General features: G+C 38.6%; 1 protein-coding gene across 3 annotated transcripts in view; it reads right to left on the bottom strand.

The window, feature by feature from the left end:
- Positions 1-22,233, bottom strand: part of sdk2a (sidekick cell adhesion molecule 2a) — a 191,424-nt gene extending 169,191 nt beyond the window's left edge. For all 3 annotated transcript variants that reach the window (XM_053514940.1, XM_053514941.1, XM_053514942.1), the window contains exon 1: positions 21,721-22,233. In XM_053514940.1, coding sequence (XP_053370915.1) covers positions 21,721-21,808 — 88 coding nt within the window. In that variant the 5' untranslated portion in view covers positions 21,809-22,233. The remainder of the gene's footprint in view (positions 1-21,720) is intronic.
- Between the last annotated feature and the right edge of the window lie 2,988 nt (positions 22,234-25,221).

The following is a 25,221-nucleotide window of genomic DNA, read 5'->3' as shown; positions in this document are numbered from 1 at the left end:
TTACAATTGTTTCGGGCTCCAGAGTGATGCAAAAGAGACAGAAAGAGAGCTTATGTATGCAGAACCAGCAAACTACGCTTTTCTCGGAGTGTGATGCACAATGGGAAGCTGTTTCAAAAGATGTTATAGTTCACATTATGTGTGTCTCAGGGAAAGTGTGTGCTTGCCTTACCATACTGCAATGGGATATGGGATATGAACTGGAATGAGCAGATTGTTAAAGGAGCAACTGGTTGTTAAAGGAACTGGTTTAGTTTAGAGAGGTGACACTGGAGACTTCTTTCAAAAATAGTTATTTCACTATTTCTTCTTCATACTATAATCATACTATATCAAAATCTTCTGACTGAGTAATCTGATTGGATGACACGCATTCCATGAATGAATCGCAGGGTAAATGAAAGTCAGTCGGGAAAAAACCCCACATTCAAATCCAGTCATAGAAGCACTTTCCACAAGAAAACACATCATCTTTAAAATCACTTTGTCCCCTTAGTAATTTCTTCTAAGTCGTTCTAAATTGTTCCTTTGTTCATTGCTAATGCAAGCTACAAAGCTAACTGGCCTGCTAACACAAGGCTAAATCCCAAATCCCTCTTAAAACCCTGATCAAGGGCACTGCTTGGTTTGTGGAACAAGTGATTGTACACTCTATATATTGCACCTCCTTTTTCTATTACTATTTATCAATGGAACCCAGAAGTTAGAGCTGATATTCTAAAGGAAAATATGTGGAAAATAAAGAGAAACTTTTACAGGATTTACAGGACTGTGCATTACCTTCATGGTTTTTTCCCCTTAACTTTTAGCTGCATAGTACCGGCATGTGTTTAAAACTACTTTCACCCTGTACACGCTTACATTTGGTCAGTTGCTAACTGTTAGTTAGTTTCACTGGTCGAGGAAGGATATGTGTTGGTTGGAAGAATAAAAAATTGTCCAATAAGCAAACAAAGAATAATCTGTTGATAATAAATGCAGTTTGTAGAACTGTAGTATAACAGCAATATCACAGGTTATGCTCAGGCTGCACCTTTGTGCTTATGGCCGCATCACAGATGTGCTGATATTCAGTACAACAGCACTCCCTTTCGTGTGATATTGCTTAATTACATATATTTTTTTACATATATTTTTTTGGGCGATTATTATTATTCTATTATTATTATTAGGTTTGATTAGGGAGAGCATCTATACCAGCTGGCTGTGTACGAGTTGCTACAGAAACAGCAACACTGGAATGAATGCATTAATTTAAACCTGAGATCTGAACTACAGCCGTTAATATTGTCAGAACTGTGTTAGAAAATTAATCAAAACCTTGTCAGGAACAGAACAATGTTGCAGTACAAATCTGTTTATTTTATTCACATCTTATTTAATTGTTTTTATGTGTTGTGTGAACAGAAGCTTTATTTAGTAAAACAGATCTATTTACCATGTTGTTAATTAACACACAACATTAATTCTTCTCGTCTTGTAATGACTAAGACCATATGCTGATGCTGTCATGCCATAAGACTGCTACTGCTTCCTGCATACAATGGAACAGTTTTTTTTTTTTTTTTTTACATTAATGGGTAATAAAAACAGTTCTTGTTAGTGGTCTATAATTTTTTGAAAGCTGACTATACATACAATTAGAAAGCAATCAAGGGCAATTTGACCCACACAGCAGCTTGTTGACTGTTAATTTTGTTAAGAGTTAATATCCTTATCAAGAACCTCTTTTCAACGGCAAGAATTCAATTATAAGAATTTACCATTCTCCTTCAAATGTATGTTAAAAATTAATTACATTTTCCTCAGTAAACAAAAACTAGACGGAAATGTCAGAACTAGATGGTTGGACAAAAGGTAAAACTTTTTCCTCTCATTTTGCTCATTTTGTAAAAGGCGATTATACAAAGGAATTAATTAACACTGGTTTGCGCTGACCGCTCAGCCGAACATGGCAAAAAGCAAGGGTGAAACTGGGTGCCGTTGTGGTTTCACACACTGCTGCATAAATCTGTGCATGCATACTTAGTAGTAACACTGAATAATTGGAAAAAAAAAAAAATTATATCTTGATATTCTTACTTACACAGTATAGAGATGTTATTTTATAATAAGTAGAAAACGTCATGTAAAGCTAGTATAAATTATGCTACCGCACCACTTTCATTAAAATTAATTTCCTTTTATTAAGTGACTGTATAATAGAGTGCGCCTTAGAGTAACGTTATTAAATAAGCTCACTTCCATATGAAAGAGCTCCATCTTCGCTGTAAGAGAATTTCAGCCATTGCAGAACTTTTATTTATTTAAAGCGCATTAAAGAAGGAAATAGAGTAAACTTTTAATCTGTTAAACAGTCTGCTATACATACTGGAAAATGTAAAGGAATTTAACCACCAAAACCTTTAGTTTAATTTATAGTGACTAAAAAGCTGAAGTTTTTTTTCCTATTATAAAATATATATATATATATTTTTTTTATTCGTTTTAATACCAGGACCATCATGAACTTCTTGTACTTGTAGAACATGTACTTCTTGATATCTTTTTTTTGAGCCAGAGGCGCTATATTTTTGTAAAGAAAAGTAAAAAAAAAAAAATTTTATGATGGACTTAGTTTGTAAGAATCTATTTCGATTACACTAATTAGTAGAGATGAGGGGCGGTAGGAGGATGGGGGAAGGCAGCACAGTGGTTTAGTTGTTAGCACTGTGGCCTTGTACCTGTAGGCTGGATGGATGGATGGATCGATGTGGGATGAATTATTCAGTGATGTATCATGATTCTTTTTTGTGATAATTCATGTATTGCCACACTGACTCCAAAATTTGATTTTTAAAACAATTTTTTGGTTAATTTCTATTTGTATTTAAAATTGTAAAGGGTTGCTGTTCCTCTATAATCCTACAGGTGGTGCACTCTAAACTTTTTAAATATTGTGCAGGCAGCACAGGATCCTGTGACGTACATTTTTCTTAAAATTGTACCAAAATCAGAAAGAAAAAACATTATTATGATACTTATAGAATCGCAATTTAAAACGAATCGGCACGCAGCTATCGTGCACTCTAATAAACGCTGGGTTGTTTTTTCTACCCAAGCGCTGGGTTGCCTCTGTTGGGTCATTTTTCTGGGAGTTGGGTAGTTTTTGTGTAACCCAGCTGCTGGGTTGAAGTTTGATTGGCTCCTCCCCCAAAGTTCACCGGTGGATTCAGCAGCTGTCAGTCAGAGCTTCGTGTCTCTCTTGAGCTCCCACACCGCTGATGACGGTTCATTTAAGGGAAAATGACGTTAAATACAAGGTCTGTATACACAAGTTCACTCACCTAAGTCACATATGACTGAAATATTATTACTATATGTGAGATTTATTACTGTTACCGTGTTAAGGTTACACTTAAACTTTCAGGCTGGTCTGAGGTAAGATAATTTAGCTGACAATAGCTGCTATAGTTAGCCAAAGAACCCCACCTGTGTATGAAAGAAACTGATAAGATTTCTGAGCTTTTTAGCTTTCTCTGTAGAATGTTTGCAGCGTGACGAAACTGTAACTGTAGGATTAGCATGACGCTAGCATTTAGTTAGGTTGCTAGCGTTAGCAACCACATTAACATTAGAACTTTATTAATCTCACTGTTTGAGACAATAAAATGCTGGGGTGTTACAAAACACTGACCCTCTCACAAATATACACACCTGCTAACCTCCCGTTTTTCACCAGCTAGTAATTTATTTACTCTGCGGTCAAAATTCGTCCGCGTTTCTCCCGAGGTATAACAATATTTTACACCTTTCCCCCTTTGGCAAGTAGTATGCAAATAATGACTGCTGCATGTAAGATAACCAGGTAGCCCTCTATAACCAAAGTTGCTTGTGACTCAGGCTAACTTAACTATCAGTCAGCTGTACAGATAAATACTAGATGGAAGTATCAATATATTTATATATATGAGCTTTATCCCAAAAGCCGTGCTTATTTTATTTTTGGTAGTAGCTGTCTCCAGGTTTTTGTTTCATGTTACCTATACCCTAGCTTTGTCATTTTTTTTATTTAGTATAAATCCTATTACACATTAAATTGATAGTCTTATTCAGTTTAATCGTTGTTATTCAACCAATTTTTAACTTTCTTTCATTTCTTTAAGGTTGGCACCAACATGGTGGAATACCTCCAGCAGGCTGAAGGGTCAAGGCCGTACCCCTACTGTACATCCTGACGTTGGGAGATGATGACCAGCGCTGCTTTCAGGCATTCGTCATTCTGGTGGTTCACGCTCTGGAGCAATGCACACTACTTGGGGCGGTTCATGTGTGCTTCAAGGCATTTGATATTTTGACATTAACTATCCAAAGTAGTGTGCCCCTGTATAGGACTTTTTGTAATGTTGCTATGAAATAGCAAGGCCTACTTGAAAAGTCAGACAGTGTTTGTATGTTAAAACGGGACCAGGGCTGGATAGTTTTGTTCTGCAGAAAAGATATCTAATGTCACAGAGAGATCCTGCTCTGTAGAAGCTGCCTCAGCCTATTTGTGTTATTACTCCATTCTGCCCTTGTGAGTAATAGTATAGTAATGATGTCGCTGTTGATTATCTGCTCTTGTGCTTTTGAAAAATAAAAGTTTTTTCTATGAACATTTAATAGGATGTTGTTTATTGCATATATGTATGGTTTGCAAAACTTTAAAGTTTTTTTTTGTAATAAACCAGTATATCAAAGTAATTTAACTGTTTAATAGATGTGGGTAGTTTTTTTTTTTTTTTTTTTACAGATTCACTGTAAAACATGAAAATAATAATAACCTGTTTGTGAGGTAAAATTAACTCAACATTGCAGTTAAAATGAACCAACATCTGGGTAGAACATTTGACCAATTTATGTCGTAGAATTAACCCAGAATTATAGTTAAATATGACCCAGCATTTGGGTTGAATATTTAACCCATTTTGCTGGGTTAAAAAAATAACCCATTTTGCTGGGTTAAATTAAACCAGCATGTATTTAGTCCAATAGTTACCCAGCAGCTGGGTTAAAAACAACCCAGATTGGGTTGTTTTTAACCCAGCATTTTTTAGGGTGTGATGATATCGTATCAGGTGGTCCATGTTAATTCCCATCTCTACTGATTAGATACTCCATTAACTAGTCCTGATTATTTATATCATGTTATGTTGTTTTCAAACTCGAGTTGTGTCTTTGGTAGTGAGTATTATACAGTATGTGTAATCACTCATTTAAAAATGTGCACAATAATGAATCATTGATAAAATATACATGCCTTAAAAGTAAATGAATCCTGCTACCAAACTTAACATTTAACTGAACCAGACTTACTTTAACACTGCTGTTTGACAGACACCGTGAGGATTACATGAGAATTAGATGAATTTAACCTTTATAGAATGTTACACCGTTGCCCAGGTCATTAACACAATGATTTCTTTTTACTTTTATACAACAGTCCTACAAATAGTATTTATTATGAACAGATTATGAGGTGTTTGTTTATTTAATCAGGTATTAAGCTCTGATAGAACAACTAGTTCTACAAGCTGGCGACCGACAATTCGTGTAAATAATAGCTGCTAGAGCCCCTGTGATGCGGTGTGAAACATATAGTTAAACATTCCAGTGCTGTTATAGTCTTTATCAGCACTCATGGAATGCCTCTTGTCCATAAAAATTGCTTGGTCAGTTGTATAACTGACTTTATTACCATAAAGCGGCAGTGATCTGCATTTCTGAGAGATTGGATTCAGTGTATTTAATGGAAGTTAAAAATATTTTTGCTTCTCTGTCCTTTCCAGGTTAAGACAATGTGTGTTTCTGTCCTTTTTATTTGTTTATTTTTTAAGAAATAAAAGAGAGTCTCGAACGTGCAGTGAATGTCCCGATATGAAACAACTTTACAACACTTGAAAACAGCGCTGGCACAGCGGTACTGCTATGTTTTTTTCGCCCACTTTATAACTGAAATATCTTCATATTTCACTTTGTGCTGCCTCTTTGCTGCGGCCATCTCATCGAGTCGTCTCTGAACAAAAACAAAAAAAAAAAGATCTGATCTGGTCTCTCTACAGTTGCTTGTGATTTTTTTAAAAGCTTCTTGAGTATCATATTACAGATTTTTTTTCCTGCTACATCACACACATATCACTGCTGTTAGCGCTGTCTTTAAAGAGACAGATTCCTTTTAGTTTGACCATATAGGAATATGCATAGTAATAGTATCAATATTTTTAAAGTGCTGTTATAGTAACGTTTTTGAAATTCTAGTAGAGCGGTACTAAAAAGAGGCAGTATTGGTATACTGTACAGCATTAAACCAAAATAAATAAATAGTAAAAACTATTGTATTTAAAATTTTCAATCAAAAAATTAAATTTTTTGTTTTGTTTTAAAATTTCCAATGACCTGATTACCCAGGATCACTATCACACAGATATCACACACAACATCTAAAAGCAGTGGATCAGACATTATGAGATAAAAAAGGACAAACTTAATTTGATCCTATAAAAAAATAAAAAGGATGGAACTAGACTTTGTTTACATATAAAGAGAGACATGACTGTATTATTTTGTTAGGACTGATTGCACTAGGCGGCAGGGTGGTGTAGTGGTTAGCACTATAATCTTGCACCTACAGTACAAGGTCCAGGGATTGTCTGTGTGTGTGTGCTTGTGGAGTTTACATGTTCTCCTGTGCTTCATGGGTTTCCTTTGGGTACTCTGGTTTCCTCCAAGACATGAAGATTAAGCTAACTGGCATTTCCAAAATGCCCTTTGTGAAAGAATGTGTGTTCTCCTGTGCCCTGCGATGGATTGGCACCCTGCCTAGGGGGACCCTGTCTACCCCATCCAAAATCATACATATGGAAATGTTAAAGTGAATAAATATATATATACTCAGCAAAAAAAGAAACGTCCCTTTCTCAGGACTGTGTATTTCAACAATAATGTTGTAAAAATCCAAATAACATGCATGTTCAATTAACCATAATCAATTAATTAACATGCACCTGTGGAATGGTCGTTAAGACCTTAACAGCTTACAGAAAGTAGGCATTTAACGCAGGACACTAAAGAGACTTGTCTACCGACCGTGTAAAAAACCCAAAGAAAGATGCCCAGGGTCCCAGATGCGTGAACGTGCATTAGGCATGCTGCAGGGAGGCATGAGGACTGCTGATGTGGCTAGAGCAATAAATTGGCATGTGAACACTGTGAGACGCCTAAGACAGCGCTACAGGGAGACAGGAAGGACAGCTGATCATCCTCGCAGTGGAAGACCACGTGTAACAACACCTGCACAGGATCGGTACATCCGAATATCACACCTGCGTGACAGGTACAGGATGGCCACAACAACTGCCCGAGTCACACCAGGAACACGCAATCCCTCCATCAGTGCTCAGACTGTCCGCAATAGGCAGTCCATGAGGGGGAGATGCACTGCAGTACTTCAAGCATCAGGTGGCCACACCAGATACAGACTGGTACTTTTGATTTTGAGCCTCCCTTCATTCAGGGACACATTGTGAAACATTTTTTGTTTATGTCTTATGGTGTTGACTCTTTTAGTGTTCATACAAATATTTACACATTAAGTTTACTGAAAGTAAAAACAGTTAAAAGTCAGAGGACGTTTCTTTTTTTGCCGCGTATATATATATATATATATGTAAAATTTATAATAAAAAAAATTTGTATGGGCATTGAAAACAGCTGGTACTCTAGGTGGAATCGTTCCATCTTTGTTTTGTTTTTTTCCTAATCTAATGATGATATAATGAAGGCATCAAGTCTGCTTTTAGCACTGTATATTCCCCGTAGACATTTTGTACACTCATCATTTTTTTCCTTTCTATACTGCTCCGTCCCAGAACTGAACAGAACACCATGCTGTGTGATACAAATGTCTGCGCCTCATTCCTAGAAACAGTACCATAAAGCATACATAAAAATGCAGACATGCATGAATTTATAAGGATTATTAGGATGATTAACACCCGATAGCTATTTTCGAAACAAAGGACCATAGTGTTAAATGTAAGTTAAGTTATGTTGACTGATAATGTCTTACTGCACCGTGAAAACTAATTATGCCTAATTATACTTTATACGGCCACCTCTGACTTTTATTCTCCTCACATTTTCCTCTCTTAGCCTTCTGACTGAACAATTATATTTCTTCCTCTCGAATGCCCTATGGTGCAAACAGGCTGTGTTAAAGCTCTTCTGGCTGTTTTAGACTGCAGTATTGCAAATATGCTGCGATAGCCATAGACTTTTAATAAGGTGAGCGTAACCTCAATTTACCCACCCCCCCCCCCCCCCCCCCACACACACACACACACACTAATAGTTAGTGTGCTAACTATTAAATGCGTCAATGAAGTTGAAACTTTAAATTAGGTTATATATATTTTACACACACTGTTCTTTTTAATAGGAACACCCTATATCCTTGCTCATATTTTTAATTATCTAATAAGCCTGTCTCGTGCAAATGCATATATCACACTGATACAGGATCAATGAAACTAGCAGTGTTAATGCTAATATCAAACATATGAATTTAACAAAAAAATTTTGATCTCAGTGTCTTCGACCATGGCATGGCTGTTGGTGCCAGATGGGCTGTACTGAATATTTCAGAAGCTGATCATTTTCTGGGATTTTCACGCACAACAGTCTGTAGAGTTTACACAGTTTGGTGCAAAAACAAAAAACAAAAAATCACATCATGTTTTGTGGGAAAAAGAAGCGCCATAATGTTGAGAACAGTTCAGAAGGGGATTAGCCACGCTGGTTTGAACGGCAAGGAAATCTACAGTAAATTAACTAACCACTCTTAACAATCCTGGTGAGCAGAAAAGCATCTCACACTGAATCGCATCTGAGACTCTTACTGGCACACTCAATGAACCTGGACAATGACAAATAAAAAAAAAATTATGTAATCTGTTAAAGGTGTGAATTTAGACAAGACAGTGAATGTACCTGAATACATATGTATGAGAATACCGACAGTGCATTGCGTGTGGTGGCACAGAGAGAAGGTACTGTAGCTTTGCACCAGTTTGGGAACACTTCACATCCAAAAACAAAAGAAAATCTATCTAGTTGTTTAGCAATCTCTGTGTAATATGGCAGGAGTTTCACAACAGAGTTGTCATTTTCCCTGCTGTCACTGATCAATGCTGTCATATGAAAAATGATGATTATTATATATTGCGCATTTGTACTCCAAAAACATTGCTTTAAAAATGAACTCTCCATAGTGAAGTGAGTATTGATTCTTCTCTATATTGGCAGGGTAGTCTAGTAATACAATAAGTAATGTGGACTAAATAATATACATTGTGCATCCACGCATGAGTCTGATCTTTTCTTTCACACAATGATGGACAATGATTAGCCTGAACTGCCGATATTGAGGGAAATCAACATGCGGTCTTTTAGACCGAGGTCTGTGCAGTGTCTTTTCTTGGAAAAGTTAGGGTTGACTTCTATTTAATTGGGAAATTAAACTTTAACATTTCACATTCAGAATTTAATTATTATGGTTTAATTGCATATTTAAGTTAATGACTTTTCATATAAAGAAATCTGAACACAATAATTTACACTACGTATTGAGTATACATTTTTTAAAACATAATAAAATAATAATAATAATAATAATAATAATAATAAAGTTAGTATGGACTATAAGTTTAATCATGCTGTTTCATTATTCTAATCACAATTTAGAATTAATAAAAAATTTCTAAACAAACATTATAAAATACTCTCTCACTGGTGCATTGGTGGCTAAGTTCACCTGCCATGCAAAAGGCCTGGGTTTAATTCCCTGCCAGTGCACAAACCCCAGCCACTGGTCCCAAGCCCGGGTAAAATGGTAGGATTGCGTCAGGAAGGGCATCCGGCGTAAAACCTGTGCCAAGCTTGTATGTGTTCACTGTGGCCACCCCTTGCTGGGAGCAGCCGAAATACCAACAACAACTCTCGCGCATTCTCTATAACACTTAACCTGTACTTAGTCTTGTAAGGCCTGGAGCCTATCCACGTGGATCAGATGCCAGTATATCGTCGGAAACTAATATGCACTTGCTCACATGCTATGGGCAATTTGAAAATGCCAGTCAGTCCACCATGCATATCTTTGGACTGTGGGAGGAAACCGGCGGGAACCCAAGAAGCAAGGGCAGAACATGCAAACTCAAGAATAATAAACCATTCAGAAATTCCCAAATTTGATCTGGAACTAGAATCCCCCCCAAAAAAATCCTTGCTGTCCAAAAATATTTAAGGGTGCATGAAAATTTAAAATCTAATCACTGACTAATAAAACCTCATACTAGATCTTGACATATTGAAAGGTAATTTGTAGGTGGTTTGCGCCTCTTCGTGACAAATAACTGTATCCAAAAATATGCTACTGGAACGCTCATACACACTTCTCATTCAATCCGCTATAATGACTAAATCCAACACTGTGCACTAAATTAGTAAATAAAATTTCCCTTAAAAATTGTAAATTAATATCGAAAATAAATATTGTACAGTTGTAGACAGTTTGTGATGCTTTGGAATAAGTTTGGCATGTTTTTTAGTGGAGTTGTACTGTAGGTAATTACATTATCATATATCATTACATTATCACCCATCCCATTAATTAATGCACAGACAATTTGTAGATGATTTAAGGCATGTGACATCACAGTCGTGTGACCAAGAACCAAGAACAACTTACTTAGCATGGTCAGCTTTTATTTTGTTCATCATCAACATAAGCAAGCTCGGTGACTTACCAGACACGTTTCCATGTAAACGGCTGCCCTGTAATTTCTAATGTTTTTGGCCTAAAGCTGTGACGCAGGTTTTAATTTACTTACCACCTAAACGGGTGTTTAAAATTGTAAATAACCTTGAGTGAGACAACAGTTTATATAACCCTAATCAGCAACTCAAGAGAAGTTACCTATTTAAAAAGTATATTTAGGCATACTGTCTGACTCTTAAATTAGAGGCTTGTGTGTGTGTGTGTGTGTGTGTGTGTGTGTGTGTGTCAGCTCTCAGTCCTTAAACCCTGCAGTTCTAAAGCTTTGGGCCTTGACGTCAGGTTCTTGCTCAGATCATGGGATGCTGCACTGATTCGGGCTGACGGAAGCGTCCTTTCCCCTCAGCCATGACATCTTTGATATGTCTGGAAATCTTTTTTTTCCTCTTCCTCTCCTTTCCTTTTGTTTCTTCCCTTTCTTTCATACACCAGTGACCTTTTGTATGCCATGGTTGTCTAAGTCAAAGTGCATCAGACCGAGATATTGTCTTACAAGATGCTTCAGAAGAAAACAATAAAACTGTTTAGAGAAGGTCTGACCTTACCAGAGGGTAAAGTGTATAAAACAGGCTGCTTGGCCTGAGCACTGGATACACTGGTGGTGAATATGATGACCAGAACGACGTGGACGACACGTTTCATGTAGTAGACAGACTACGCTGAATGCTGGTGTTTGCAATCCCAAATCTGTCCAAAGCAGTCGCTGAGAAAAAATATTAATTCCGCTAAGCAAAAACCAGGACCGGTCCGTCTCTTTGTGCTCTACAATCATGGGTTACTGCATGTACTTTGCAGATATTAATATGTGCTTGACTGTTAGAAAATTGTTCAAAGGCCTGAATAAATTGTGCTCAACACGATCTATGCTTCCAGGGTAATTACATGAGAGACAGTTAAAGGTCTGCTCATGTCAAAATCTCGCTCAGTTTGTTCTGGGTACTCCTGTCTGAAACGGTGGACTTTTTACCCATTACCATCTGTCAAAAATTACTGTTCATTACACGTCATGAATCATTCTCTATGCTTAATGCTCTGGTTAATGCGATTTTAAAGGATTTTGGCGGTATGATAAAAGCATTTTATTGCTTACTGACGATACAGGGTGGCCCAAAATGCCTGGATTCATGGGACAAATATGTATTTAAAAAGTACAGATGATAAAATTGTTACTCTCTGACTTGTGGCAGCACTTAATATCAGAATGTTAAACATTTCTCAATGTATCAGAACTGATGCTGTTGCATGCAGAGATGATTTCCTTCTTTAGTGCAGTTGTTTTGGACCAACTCTGACTTTAGATGACCGCAAAGAAAAAAGTTAAGCCTGGTTTTATTAGATTTTCCGTTGTTAGTTTAGTTTTGATATAGTGATGGGTCATTCATAAACAATTAATTTTTTTTGAACTAGTCTTTAACATGACTCAGAAGAACGAGTAGTCTCAGAGAGTGATTCATTCATGTTCTATTGGGCGCATATGCGCAAAGCATCACAAAACCTCTATAGGTTATGTACAGGAAACAGAAGTGAGTAGTTACCTTTGAGTCTTTGGTCTGAATCATTCGAACGAACGACTCAGACCAGAAGATATAAGAGGTGAGCTGCTCATTTTGTTCATCATAATATGTCTTTAGCAGCATTGTAATATTTTTATTACTGGAACTATAGCCAAAATTTGTGCATGTAAACGGTTTGGGGGTTTATTTCTGAATATTAAAACAACTGAGTCACTAAAATGATTCAAAGTTCCTATCACAATATTGAAATAAAAAAAAAAAGGGAAATGTATCACAATTCACCTAAAGACAAACACCTTTGGATCCAGACTTCTTGTATAAGGAAATTCTTATTATCGCACAGATACATACTTTTTATTTCCCGCTTTTAAAATAGCGCGGCAAAATAATTTGAGTTGAGTTGAATTTGAGTGTTGTAGATTGTGTGAATTTTTATGGATTACTTCATACACCCATAGTTTCCCCAGTGCATTTGGGGCTTTTTCTATATAAATTTTGAAACTGTTTCTGGTTATTCACCGAATTACTTCTCTTGGGTTGAAGTAAGTGACAAACCTGAGCTCTGAAGCAGTGCAATCAATAAAAAGATTTATATTATAAAGTTGCCTAGCAGTTATTAACAGTGCCTGAGGTTTGCTGCTGAATCAAATAAACTGAGATAGCTCTGGCAGTATATATTAAAAAGGGTTCTCCACTGAACTCCCTCCCTCACTGACCAGAATTGATTTAAATGGCAGACATGGTGAATTTAGCTCACGTGCCAGCCGACTCTGGATGCATTTCATGTCCCGCTCGAAGCTTCTTTATGTCAAAGCAGGCAATCGCGTGCACCTGGGTAGCGCTCGTGCAACATTTGTTAAGCAACATAGTTAAGCATTACAAGCACATTTTCACATTTGTTTAAACACATTAAAGCAATATTATTGGATTCTTTTTTTGTGCCTTGAAATTAAAATAAATAGCTAAACATATCCGTCAAAGATCTCTTTTACTCCTGCCTAACTTCTTTGCTTCAAGAGTTGCAAATTGCCACACACCACAGTTTGCACATTTAACCTCTCAGTCTTTCATAGCTCCACAAGCTATTATTAAATCATTCGGGGCACCAGCCTTTGCCACATAGGAATTAACTTTTTTTTTTGGAGATTTATACCTCACTGTCATAACAATGGACCTAATTAACTGGTACTAATCTAAAAGTCTAGCGAAGCTGTTAATTTTACAACGCACTCACAGTTGTGGCCTTGAGGGGAAAAGTCCATGCATGACTGAAGTCTCTTCACTCAACTGCTCCGGTTTTTGAGCTCATCGACGGCAGCCTGAGCAGATGAAGACCCGATATATTTCCTGACTCACGGACATTTCTGGAATGTTTGATTTGCATGAACAAAATATCACCATCGACCTTAAAGAGCCTTTTCCGGAAATTTCCTGAAATGCCAAATATGAAGCCGCGCGCCACTCCGAATAAAGACTGCCGGAATGAAGAGATTAGAGGTGAATCGCTGACATATACGCAGCCTGATTGGCAAGGCATTTACACACATATATTATTGTTGAGGACATTGACTGTTGACCTGCACACATTTCTTTGTGTAGACATACTGACCCACTAATAGAGACCTGGCCATTTACTGCACAAGGAAGGTGGTGCAATTTGAGGCAACTAGGTGACAAGAACTGGTTCTAGATACATTATTACAGGGTATTGTGGTACAGGCAAAGAGAGATAAAAAGGAAAGCAAGGGACCTTAATGAGAAGACAAATGGTGGCATCATCAAAGCATACAATGCTCCTTGACTTCAGACCAGACTAATAGGCAGAGCCTTACATGTGTGCTAATCAATAGTGAGCAGTAGCCTACAAGATGAAAAACCACAAGAGGCTCCACACCAGGCCGGGGCTTCATCCACCTGACAAGACCAAGGGACGATGTGTGAACTGAAACAAGACAAATACTGGCAGCAGCAATTACAGATGCCAAGAGCCACAAAGAACAGGCAGGGGATTAACAAGTGCCCGTCCATCATTTACCGTTCCCTATATTCAGACAGAGGAAAATGAGGTTTCTGCATAGACCTCCTTATGGTCCAGGAACTATGGGCTCTGAGCCAGACGCGTATTGGGACTTGATTTATTTCTCTTGAAAATAGTAACACACCCCTGGGGGATTTTTGGTTCCCGTCCTTTTGCCCTCGTAATGTAAAAGTGCCCTCAGCTTGTATATCCTAAAGATTGTATTCAATATTAAATGACATTTAAAAAATATGTGTACAGAGGTGACTGAGGACGGGATGTGTCTCAACCCAACTGTGTTATTATCCAAGCTTTGACCATACACAACTGCCTTAACCCTGCAAAGGGTCACAGCCAGCATAGGTTCAGCTTCATCACCCTTTTGATTCAGTACCTGCTGGCTACAGATACATTCCGCCTCAGTCAATTCCAAACTGTCATGGATGATGCATCATTAACAGCATTAGGTACCATTATAGAAAATTTGTTTGTCGCTTTTCTGTATTGTTTACTTGCAGAATACAAAACCATTAACATACTTTAATTTGCTTATCCATGTAAATACTTACTCTGGACTTGCCAGTTGACTACAAGCCAACTCACAAGCTAATTATTATTAACAGTATGCTAATTAACGTTGCCTTATTTGTTACATGGGGCAACTTGGCTTGCTTTATTGCTTTAAAACAAAAGACTAATGCCTAAAAATGACTATAAACAAGGCTCATGCTATGAACAGTGTGATTAGTCATAAGAAAATAATATTGCAGTGATGGTTGATTGAAAATGATGTGTTTTGTTCTATTATTGGGAAAATTTTATTATTTGTTTGATGATTTTTTTTTTATGAAAATGTGAGTTTTACCAAATACAGTAGTTTAAAATAATGAGAAATGAATATTATGGTAAAGTTCAAGTTCCTTTAAAGATTCAGTGTTCAAGGGCGTTTAAACATTAATTGGTCTGTCATTTTATACTGACATAAACAACAAAATCAATATTACTGCTACACACACATAAATTGAATATAGCAACTTTTATTTGCGTTCATTCACCTCATTTTTCTGTCAACGAAATATTGTTACTGTTTCCCTTTAATACAGGCATGAATGCACATTATTTTGCACTGTTTATGATTTAAGAAATAAAAAAGGAGCCCTTTTAGTAAAGATGCACTGATTTCAATTTTCTTGGCTGATAATAATTCAAGTTTTTAAACAAAATCTGAACTGTAAAACTAGTTTTTATCTAAGTTTCTTTATTCGCAAAGAACTTTTTGCAATTGACAGCACACAAAGCAATTTTGTTACTTTAATGAAAAATTTAATTATATGTGTATAATAAAACATTAAATAATTAATAACTTTTTTTTTCAAAACTGCACAAAAGTAACATGACTAAAATTAAAGTTTTTTTTTGTGCAAATATAAAAAAAAAAAAAAATCACCAGAGAAAGCCTCATCTGAGACACAAGCTTCAAAAACTGCTGAACATGACCCATTAGAAAGCAGTAATAAAATGCAGACGCACATGATTGGCTCGTGCCGCTACGTGTGACATGAAACTTGCACTGATTTCTCCTAGCTTCTGGCTATAGATGGCTATAGAATAAGTCAAACTCACAATTGCTGCATGAAATAGCAAATGCATTTCTGTTGTGCCACTTGTAAGTGCATGTGCGATTAGCACGGACTCGGTTATATCTAGGGCTATATAAGATATCGGCTGAATACCGGTCATGGCCAATTAAGCTGAAAAAACGTCTGATTCTGACCATAGCCCAATCAATCGATGCATCCCTACTTTTCAGTCATAATTTTGCCTGATTAAAATTGAGTTAAATATAATCGAATTGTGAAGCCAGTATGGTAAATCAGATCAAATCAAATCATGACCTAAGTATGTCATTACACCCCTAGAGATGTGGTAGAGTATCCTTCATTCTGATAGTTCTAATGAAAATATATATTTTTACATAAAGGATTAAAAAGTGTGTTTTAAAAGCAGTTACATAGTTTTACTAGAAAACTGGGTGTCGTTGTTTTGTTTTTTTTACACATGTGAAAAAAGGGGGGGGGGTGGAGGGGCAACAACGAAACTGTCTCCCTCTACGGCTTTGTCCCCCATCTTTTTCAATCTCTCTGTCAGTGGCTGTATCATTATGTCTTTTTTGCCTGCGCCTTTTTTGGTGCTTTATTCACAAGACAAGAATAAGCTCAGAGCATCTCCAGGGAAGGAGGCTGAATGAGAGAGGAGCTGTAGCAGGCTTTGTTTCTCATTGCGGTTTTCTTTCAGCTGATGCGTTCTGTTCTTTAAATGTTTACACTGAAGAGCCCAGGGGCTGAACAAGCCTGCATGCACTGAGCAAATGACATAGTCACAATTTCACCGTATTTCCAATTTTTTCCCTTTTTACCTGCAGTTGAACCATTCCAAGACGGTTCTGCCTAAGCTCTGTACAAAATCAGCGAACAAGGTCTCTTCTAAAGAACAGCCTGGTTTGGCTGAGCACCAACCCCTAACCCTATGAGAACTCTCCCAACACAGTCTTTCTCTTCGAAATATTTTGCTTTATTGCATCCGATTCGCCAACACACTCATTTTAAACTCTATTTACAGTTTGGCAACAATGTACAAATTACATCCCGCTAGTTTTATTGTAATTTGCCATGACTTCCCCCCCCCAAAGCAAGTTCACATGTAGAACATTTATTAAGCCTATTACACCCTAGGGGTTTTCTGCCTCCCGTCAGTAAACAACCAAACACGGGAGGAAAACTCACGTTGTGACTTTGATTTAAATTACCCTTGAAGTAGCGTGTTTTTTGTGGAATAAAGAATTTTATTATTGGCACACCCTTCATCAAGTATTTAATCTAGACGCAGACACTATCTCTCTGCTTTCGTTTTCTATTCTTCATACTTCTTTTTTTCCTTCCTTCATTTCTTTTCCAGCCTATCACATTACATCAAATGAATCATTTTACTCACACATCCGAAATGATTTTGATCACATCAAGCAGTAACAGACTTTAATATGCTATCTGTTTCAGACAGGGGATTTTTTTTAACTGGGTTGCGGGAGAATTGACTAAATCCGCATGGCAAATGGGTAAATTTGAGCCGGCAGCCGTCGTAAACAGTGAAATAATGGAATAGGCTTTTTTTCACAGCATGGCAGCACAGAGGCTGCGTGGGCAAAGAGTCAGATCTCCTTGGGGGTGACATTACATGGCATTGTGTCATGGCCTCGGTGCTAGACATGGCACATTCTGCCCCACATCCACACTGACAGTCATACCCCTGCAGCTTATGGCAATTACCAGGCAGGGCCTTGTTTGTCAAGGCCTAAACTTCAACCTAATCTGATTATACTCCCATTCTGAACCACAAACACAGTTTTGCCGCTTGAGTGAGTCGGTTAAAAGCCATCCTGAAGCAGAATCTGCGCCCCTGCAGAGGTCGACATTCGCTCTCCTATCAGACTGTTATCGATCCTCCGGCAAATTAACCTAAACCCAAAACAAAGAAAAGCCTTTGACATTGCATCTACACAGCTATATATGTGGATGACCAGTGTACATGATTTCCAGACAAATCCACTCATCTCTTGACCAACCATAGCACTCAGATTGGATGAATGCACGGTGCAAGAGTGTGGCAGTAGACCCAGTTCAACAGTGCACCGGCTGGTGAGACACAGCTACTGCTTAGACACTGGCACAGCAGGGACAGCAGGGCTTAGGCTTCATCCGGATTCACCCCGGACATCAGAGCAGTTGGAAACAGATGTTTTTTTTTTCTTGAAAAGTCACTAGGCATCTGTTCCCATTCGGAAACCCAGCCTTGGAGATGTGTAATTAAATAAGTGTCACGCTGCATGCTGATAAATATGCCACAAAGACCGTGTGTGCGCGTGCATAATTATGGTATTGCAATGGGAGGGATAAGGGAGTACCATATCCCTCCCTGCTCATTACAACACTTATGGGACATCAAAACCAGAACTGGCAGGGGTGTCTGTCAGACACTGTAAAAAAAATAATAATAAACTCGAAGCAAATGCCAAACTTGTGTTATTCTGACTTTTTATGCACAGACCAATGCAACGTCTTGACAGACAGTATACGCACATGCTTTGTTAATTTGTGTGTTCGCACTTGTAAGGGATCTTAAACGAGCTGCAGAACAGAATGTTTTTAATCATGTAAGGATTTAAGTATATCAAATTAATTCCTTTTTTTAAGCAATGCCAGGATTATCAAATATAATCACAAGATTTAATGATTGTGAAATGTCAGGAAGATGTCACTGAAAATTTAAATTTTGGACCGGCAAAATGTCATTTTTCCAAAAACACATCACAGGGATATGCACACCCATACTTACACAATCATATTGAACTAAGCTGCAGAAATTTATTCCGAGCTCTTCACCACCACTTGACCTCTATCTGATTTTTTCTTTCACAAGTCAAAAATCGTGATATTAGAGATTTTATTTTCTTTTTTTCCAGAAAGGCATGGAAATGAATATAAAATAAGCTGGCATGTGTGCCATACTGTTGGTTCCTGTGTGGACTCTGTCAGGTCCCCCTGTTTGAATTAAAGCGTGGCAAACTGTTAATGCAGCAGGAGAAGTGTATTTGCCTCTCAATAAGGGGGAAAAAATGACACAAACACAAGACACCTCAGCTTCCCCAGGGACCCGCTCAGCTTTCACACGCCCCTAATTTATGCAACCCTCTGAGCTCCAGACACTCTGCGAGGATGACTGAGCCCATTCTATTTACCACAGCGAGGCAGTGGCATGGACGCTCATTAGCGAGCAGGCCCAGAATAAATACCCCAGCTTTCTGAGGAGAGAGAGAGAGAGAGAGAGAGAGAGAGAGTGTGTGTGTGTGTGTATGAAACTAAGAAACTGGTGGCTATGGAACCACCTTCCACAAACAATTATGCCACTTTTTGGCTCTGTTCCTGGTGGGACCCCCTTCTGAGAGGGTGTCGAAGTTACCTGTGCAGTCTCACACCTCTCAGGAGCCCCCAAGTGGATTCCCATAATTGCTTATCAGCACAAAGTGGCAGTGAGAGCATGTTCACTCTCTGGTCATTGACTGACTTGAGGGTGGTGGCCTTTTAAACACTTATTCATGCTTCCTCTAAGCCATTCAAGCATACTGAGGGCAAGACAATCAATACGGAAAAATGTTAAAGATTCTAAACAAACACTGAGCAGTTTTTTTTTTAACCGACACAACCAGAGTAAGAGTTCTAATAAGTGGCGTGCCATTGTGCCATATACAATGAGGTATGTCTGAGTGATTCTCCTTTAAGCCTGGCAGACTTTGGATAATAGTGTGACTTCTTCCAAGACAAGGAGCTGTAGAATTATGCTGCTTTCAGCAAAGCGATGCTTAGAGCGTTGCCATTATCAAATGCACAATACCAGATCCAAGCCACTTTGCAGCTAATGAATCACCGAGACCTGTACTTTGAGGCACATCGAACAAAATGGATCACTGGACTGTATATCAACCATCTGCCTGAGGACAGCTGGATGATTTTTATAGCAGCTAAGGGAAGCCGTTGACAAAGCAAAACATGTCGAAAGGTCAAATTTCCCAAAGACCAACACGTAGAGTCATTTGGTTTGCTAAAAAAGAAAAAAAAATGGCCATCGCTGCAATTTCTGATCCAGAAACATGACAGCAGCTCAATCTTCAGCGGTCAAACTGCTGCTTTACTGGCACATGAATGGCAGCTGTCTCTCACAAGGACCTAAAGAATGAGAAAATGCTGTGCGGTGAGTCAACAAGCAGTATGGTGTAATGTGCCACTTGAGCATGTACTGTACCAGCTATGATTCAGAAAACTCCAGGAAGCATAGAGGGTACTGCCAGACTGTGTGGTTTCAAGCCCAACTGGGAATATTTGAAATCACAGTGAGCTTGTTGATTGTCCATGATAAAATGTAAAAAAAATTAAAAAAATAAACATATTTTAAATTACAACTGGGAAAAATCTTGGTGAATTGCCTCTAATTAATCTGCGATTATAACTGAAGTAATCAGTGGATACAACAAGCCAACCCCGAGCTTGAACTAAATGTGTGCAAACTGTATGCTCATTCAGTATTGCATATACACGCATAGTATATACTATAATAGTTTTTTTTATTAAGTAGCCAATTAGGTTGTTTGGTAGATATAGTATCAACTGTAAAAATCAACTGTACTCCTGGTTTTTGCAAAAAACAAAAAAATATATATTTATCAGGGGAAAAAAAGCCATTGGAGGGACAACCATGATGACATGGTAGTGTGTGTACTGGTTCTGGTGCTTTTTAATACGAATGGAAATTGTGTTAGATTACAAACATACTTCTTACATCCTACTGCACATCCCTCCCACTTAATATCTGCACTACTGTACATATTACAATATGTGATGCACACTGAGGTATCTTGCACTACCTTTCACACTCACTTTTTGTACACTATATGTACATCTGTTACATACTCAGGATTTTTAAATCTTTGTCCTTATTTAACCTGAACACTTTTTTTTGTATGAAAAAACGTACAGTGTCTATGTTGGTGTGTACTTTGAGAGCCACAAACAGCCGGAATCAAATTCCTTGTTTGTGTCACCACGCTTGGCGAATAAAACATGATTCTGATTCTGACTGATAGGAATGCGTAAGGAGTAAGAGCACTCAGGGTTTGTTTTTTGTTTTTTTGACACTTGTTGGCCACTTTAATGAACAAACCTACCTTGTCGGTCCATGCCGTAGATATACAGTATATACAGTTAGTGCACAGTTTGTCCTGATCACTCACTATCATGTCAGTGCTGTGCTGAGAATGGTCAGTAGTGGTCCTGAGGCACTTTCCTTCCCCTCACTGATGAATAGGCTAGAGGTGAGCTGACAGACTGAACTTACACAGCAACAGATGGGTCAGTGATTTCCTATCAAGTGCTTCAACTTAACAGATACATTTAAAAAAGGAAATAAAACGGCCACAGTATAACTGAAAAATTTCCCTGTTTAAAAAAAAAAAAATCAAATAAAAGTGAGAATGTTCTGGATTTAAACACGAACACTCGGTTCACTCGTTGGAAAAGACTCGATATCCTCTATCCAAACATAACACACCTTTATTTCACAGTCTTGACAGATTTGCTTGAAAAATAACGTCGCTAATGTCGCTGAGAGCGTCCCATCCCCCTGAGGCGACTCCTAACGAGGGATGGAGTGAAGGTTTGGAAAGAAATAAGAAGGAAAATTCTACAAAGTCGTTTCCAGATTGAAAGGAAAACACAAACACCCCGCGTCCTTACCTTGTGTGTGTGTGAGGGGGGTAACGGAAAGCAGCAGCAGCAGCATCCAGCCGACCCCGCGCTTCAGGGGGAACAAACAGCCGGACATTTTCCCTCCGAGACTCTGAGAGAGAGAGAGAAGGGGGAAAGAAGGAAAGAGACAGAGAGAGAGAGAGAAAGAGAGAGTACGTGTTGCTCGGAAGTCAGTCAGACTTTTTCCCCCTCCGCGCGCGCTCTGAGAGATGCGGTGCGTCACAGACGCGCGCGCTCAGTCTGTCAGAACGAGGCGAGTTTGAGAATTAATCTAACATAAATGGTAGTATCCCGTTTCCCGTCTTAAAGTTGCTGAAAAAGGAGTTCGTTTCGATCAACGTTAAGCCGTCTTAGGGCAAGTTGTGTCGCGCCGCGCGCGAGATTCCATTCCCCTCCGCGAGCGCGTCCGCGAGCCCGAGATGGCGGTTGGAGGATCACCGGCTACAACTGAATGAAGGAAAACAAGGGCGATCCCCCGTTCGCTTTGGGTGTATGCATTCCCTGCACCGGTTCGCTGTGCACCCTCAGCTCAGCTCAGCCACGAGTAATTGTGCGGCTGCGGGTGAATGAGTGATGCAACCGGCGCTGGAATAGGATCGCCACCGTGCGGCGCGTGGCCGAAGTGCGTGACCCTCACCTTGAGCACTGCACATGCACGTCTTAGCGCAGAGGTGTGCTTACTACCTCGAATAGATGAAATACAGAATATGGGCTGTCTGGAATACCCTGGGGGAGTGTTTGCCTGCATTGAGACATATTGCACAAATGTCGCCTACTTAGCGTTTAAAGTGCGTTCATTACTTGTTTAAAACAAAGCACGTGCAGAATTTATACAGGCATACAATTTACAAATGTCCTAAAGATTAAATAACAGGTGGCCAGATGCTTTCTCTCACTCATTCATTCACTCATCATCTATACCGCTATCCCAGGAGACTTAGGACTCAAGATGTGCCAGTCTATCACAGGGCACACGAAGTGGGAATCAAACCCTGACCCTGGAGGTGCAAGGCAACAGGGCTAACCACTAAGCCACCATTCCGACACTTCATTTCTGATTTGAACGAATAATGCAGTTAATAGCGTCTTGCTGACGCTGAGTGAATATAATGACATTGACCAAATCCTCCAGTATTAGAAATTATAAAACAATCAGAAGGCCAGTGGATTATTGTCACTATATTTTCTGTACCACTTTTCTTGTGTAGGGCCACCGAGTGCCTGAAGCATATCCCAGGGAATTCAGAACCTCCTGGATGGGGTGCCAACCTATTGCAGGGCACAAGAACACATATACACAGACACACACACACACGCACTTATTTATATTCTGATTGGAAATGTCAAACAGTCTACACTGCATGTCTTTGGACTGTTGGAGGAAACCCAAATACCTGCAGGAAACCATTATTTTATACCAAAGAACAAATCAAATATTCTTCAAACACACTTTTCTCAATATATAATTGGGTGCTGCTACATACTTTGCCCTATTTAGAGCATGTCTAGAAATCTGGACATGCGACTGAATCATTATTCAGAACGCTCTTTTTTCTTTCATTGTTTACACTTTGTTGTGCTTTATTTAATTGCTCTCCAGTTTCCCATTTGGCTTATCTGCTAATTAACTAAAAATAGCAAAGTTTGATGCACTATAGCTTCCCTCACACTTCATTTGGTTCAACACACAAACATAACAAGCAAAGATATTTGTTAGCAACCTGCCTAGGTAAATGTTCTATCTTCCTTCCTACCAAGGTGGCCAGTTCTTGGTTGTTGGCTTTTTTTTTTTTTTTTTTTTTAGTCTCAATTAGTTTGTCTAGCTGCTAATCTATATTCTTAGATTTAAAAAAGTTAATCTGTTTTTATTCAAAAGGTAGTATGTATAGTTAAAGTAAGTGAGAAATTTGCAATTACCTGATTTTCTGCATAAATCTTATTTTTAACAAAGTCACAAATGTAACCAATCACAATATTTCTAAGCTGATAGAAAAAAAACCAATCATATTTCCTGTCTTTATTAACTAAACCACCTTTGGCAGCGATAACCTCAAGCAAGCACTTCCAATAACTGTGGATTAGACCCACACAATTTTTAGACCATTCTTCTGTACAGAACTGCTTCAGATCAGCCGTATCCTTAAGACATCTGGTGTGAATGGCTCCCTTGAGGTCATTCCACAGCATCTCTATTGGGCTGAGGTATAGGCCCTGACTGGGCCGCTCTAAAGGCAGATTTTGTGTCTCTGAAGCCATTCTGTAGGCAATTTACTTCAATCTTTAGAGTTATTGTCCTGCTGCATCACCCAACTTTTCCTGAGCATCAGTTTGCAGACAGCCACCCTGACATTATACTGTAGGATTCCTTGATAAACCTGGGAATTAATTTTCCCCTCCACAATGGCAAGCTGTCCGTGCCAAAATTCATGATGCTCCCGCCACCGTATTTCACTGTGGGGATGCTGATATGCGGTTCTATTTTTACACCATATGTAGTGCTCTGTGTTCTTCCCAAACAGTTATATCTTTGTCTCCCAGGAGTATTTTGGAGTGTCAAGGTGGTCTTTGACATACATAAGGCATGCTGTGATGTTTTATGAAGCGCAATGGCTTCCTCCATGGTGTCCTGCCGTCGATACCCTGCCTGTTCCATATGGTTGACTCATGAACAGAGATGATAAGCTTAAATAAGTCCAGCAAGATTTTAGTTGTTACTTTAGGATTCTTTATTACTTCATAAAGCAGAAAGCTGCTCCTGTGTGTGCCTTGGTCGTGATCTCGACTGGATGGCCACATCTATGGAGAGTAACCACAGTACCAAATCTTTGTTTTTTTTCCCAGTACTATGGTTTCCTCCAACAGTCCGAAGACATGCAAATAAGTCTAAAGTTCCTAAACTGCCTGTAGTGCACACATCATGTAGTGTGTGAATGAGTGTGTGAGCATATGTGCCCTGCGATTGATTGGCACCATGTCCAGGATGTACCTCGCCTTGTCCCCGAAAATTCCTGGGATAGGCTCCTGGCATCCTGTGACCATACACACGATTAGTTTTGCCCGCATCTTTGTTCTTGTGGAATTAAACTGCACACCTATAAGCATGTTTTTAAAAATGTACAGTACCATCTGTTGAATTTTGGAATGAAATAAAGTTTTTATGCGTTATCGTGAGGGGAGCGGAATAAGGATGTAAGATCACGTTTATTAAGTAGATTTAAATTGCACACTCATAAGCGCATATTAAAAATGTCCAGCGCCATCTGTTAAATTTTGAGATGAGCTAATGATTTCAAGGTTAATTTATTTTCGATGTTATAAGGACGTTTTCCATTTAAATTTCAAAGTAGTTTATCGTCTATTTCCATGGCCGATTGCGATAAAAACAACGCCTATATGTTACCTTAAACTTGGTCAAATACACCTGTGAAACCCTATTAAAATTCGTTTAGTAGTTTTTACATGATGTGTGCACAAACAAACTAACAGGCA

This window comes from Clarias gariepinus, chromosome 16 (genome assembly GCF_024256425.1).
Source record: "Clarias gariepinus isolate MV-2021 ecotype Netherlands chromosome 16, CGAR_prim_01v2, whole genome shotgun sequence".
Taxonomy (NCBI): Eukaryota; Metazoa; Chordata; class Actinopteri; order Siluriformes; family Clariidae; genus Clarias; species Clarias gariepinus.
This window is presented reverse-complemented; position numbering and strand designations above follow the sequence as displayed.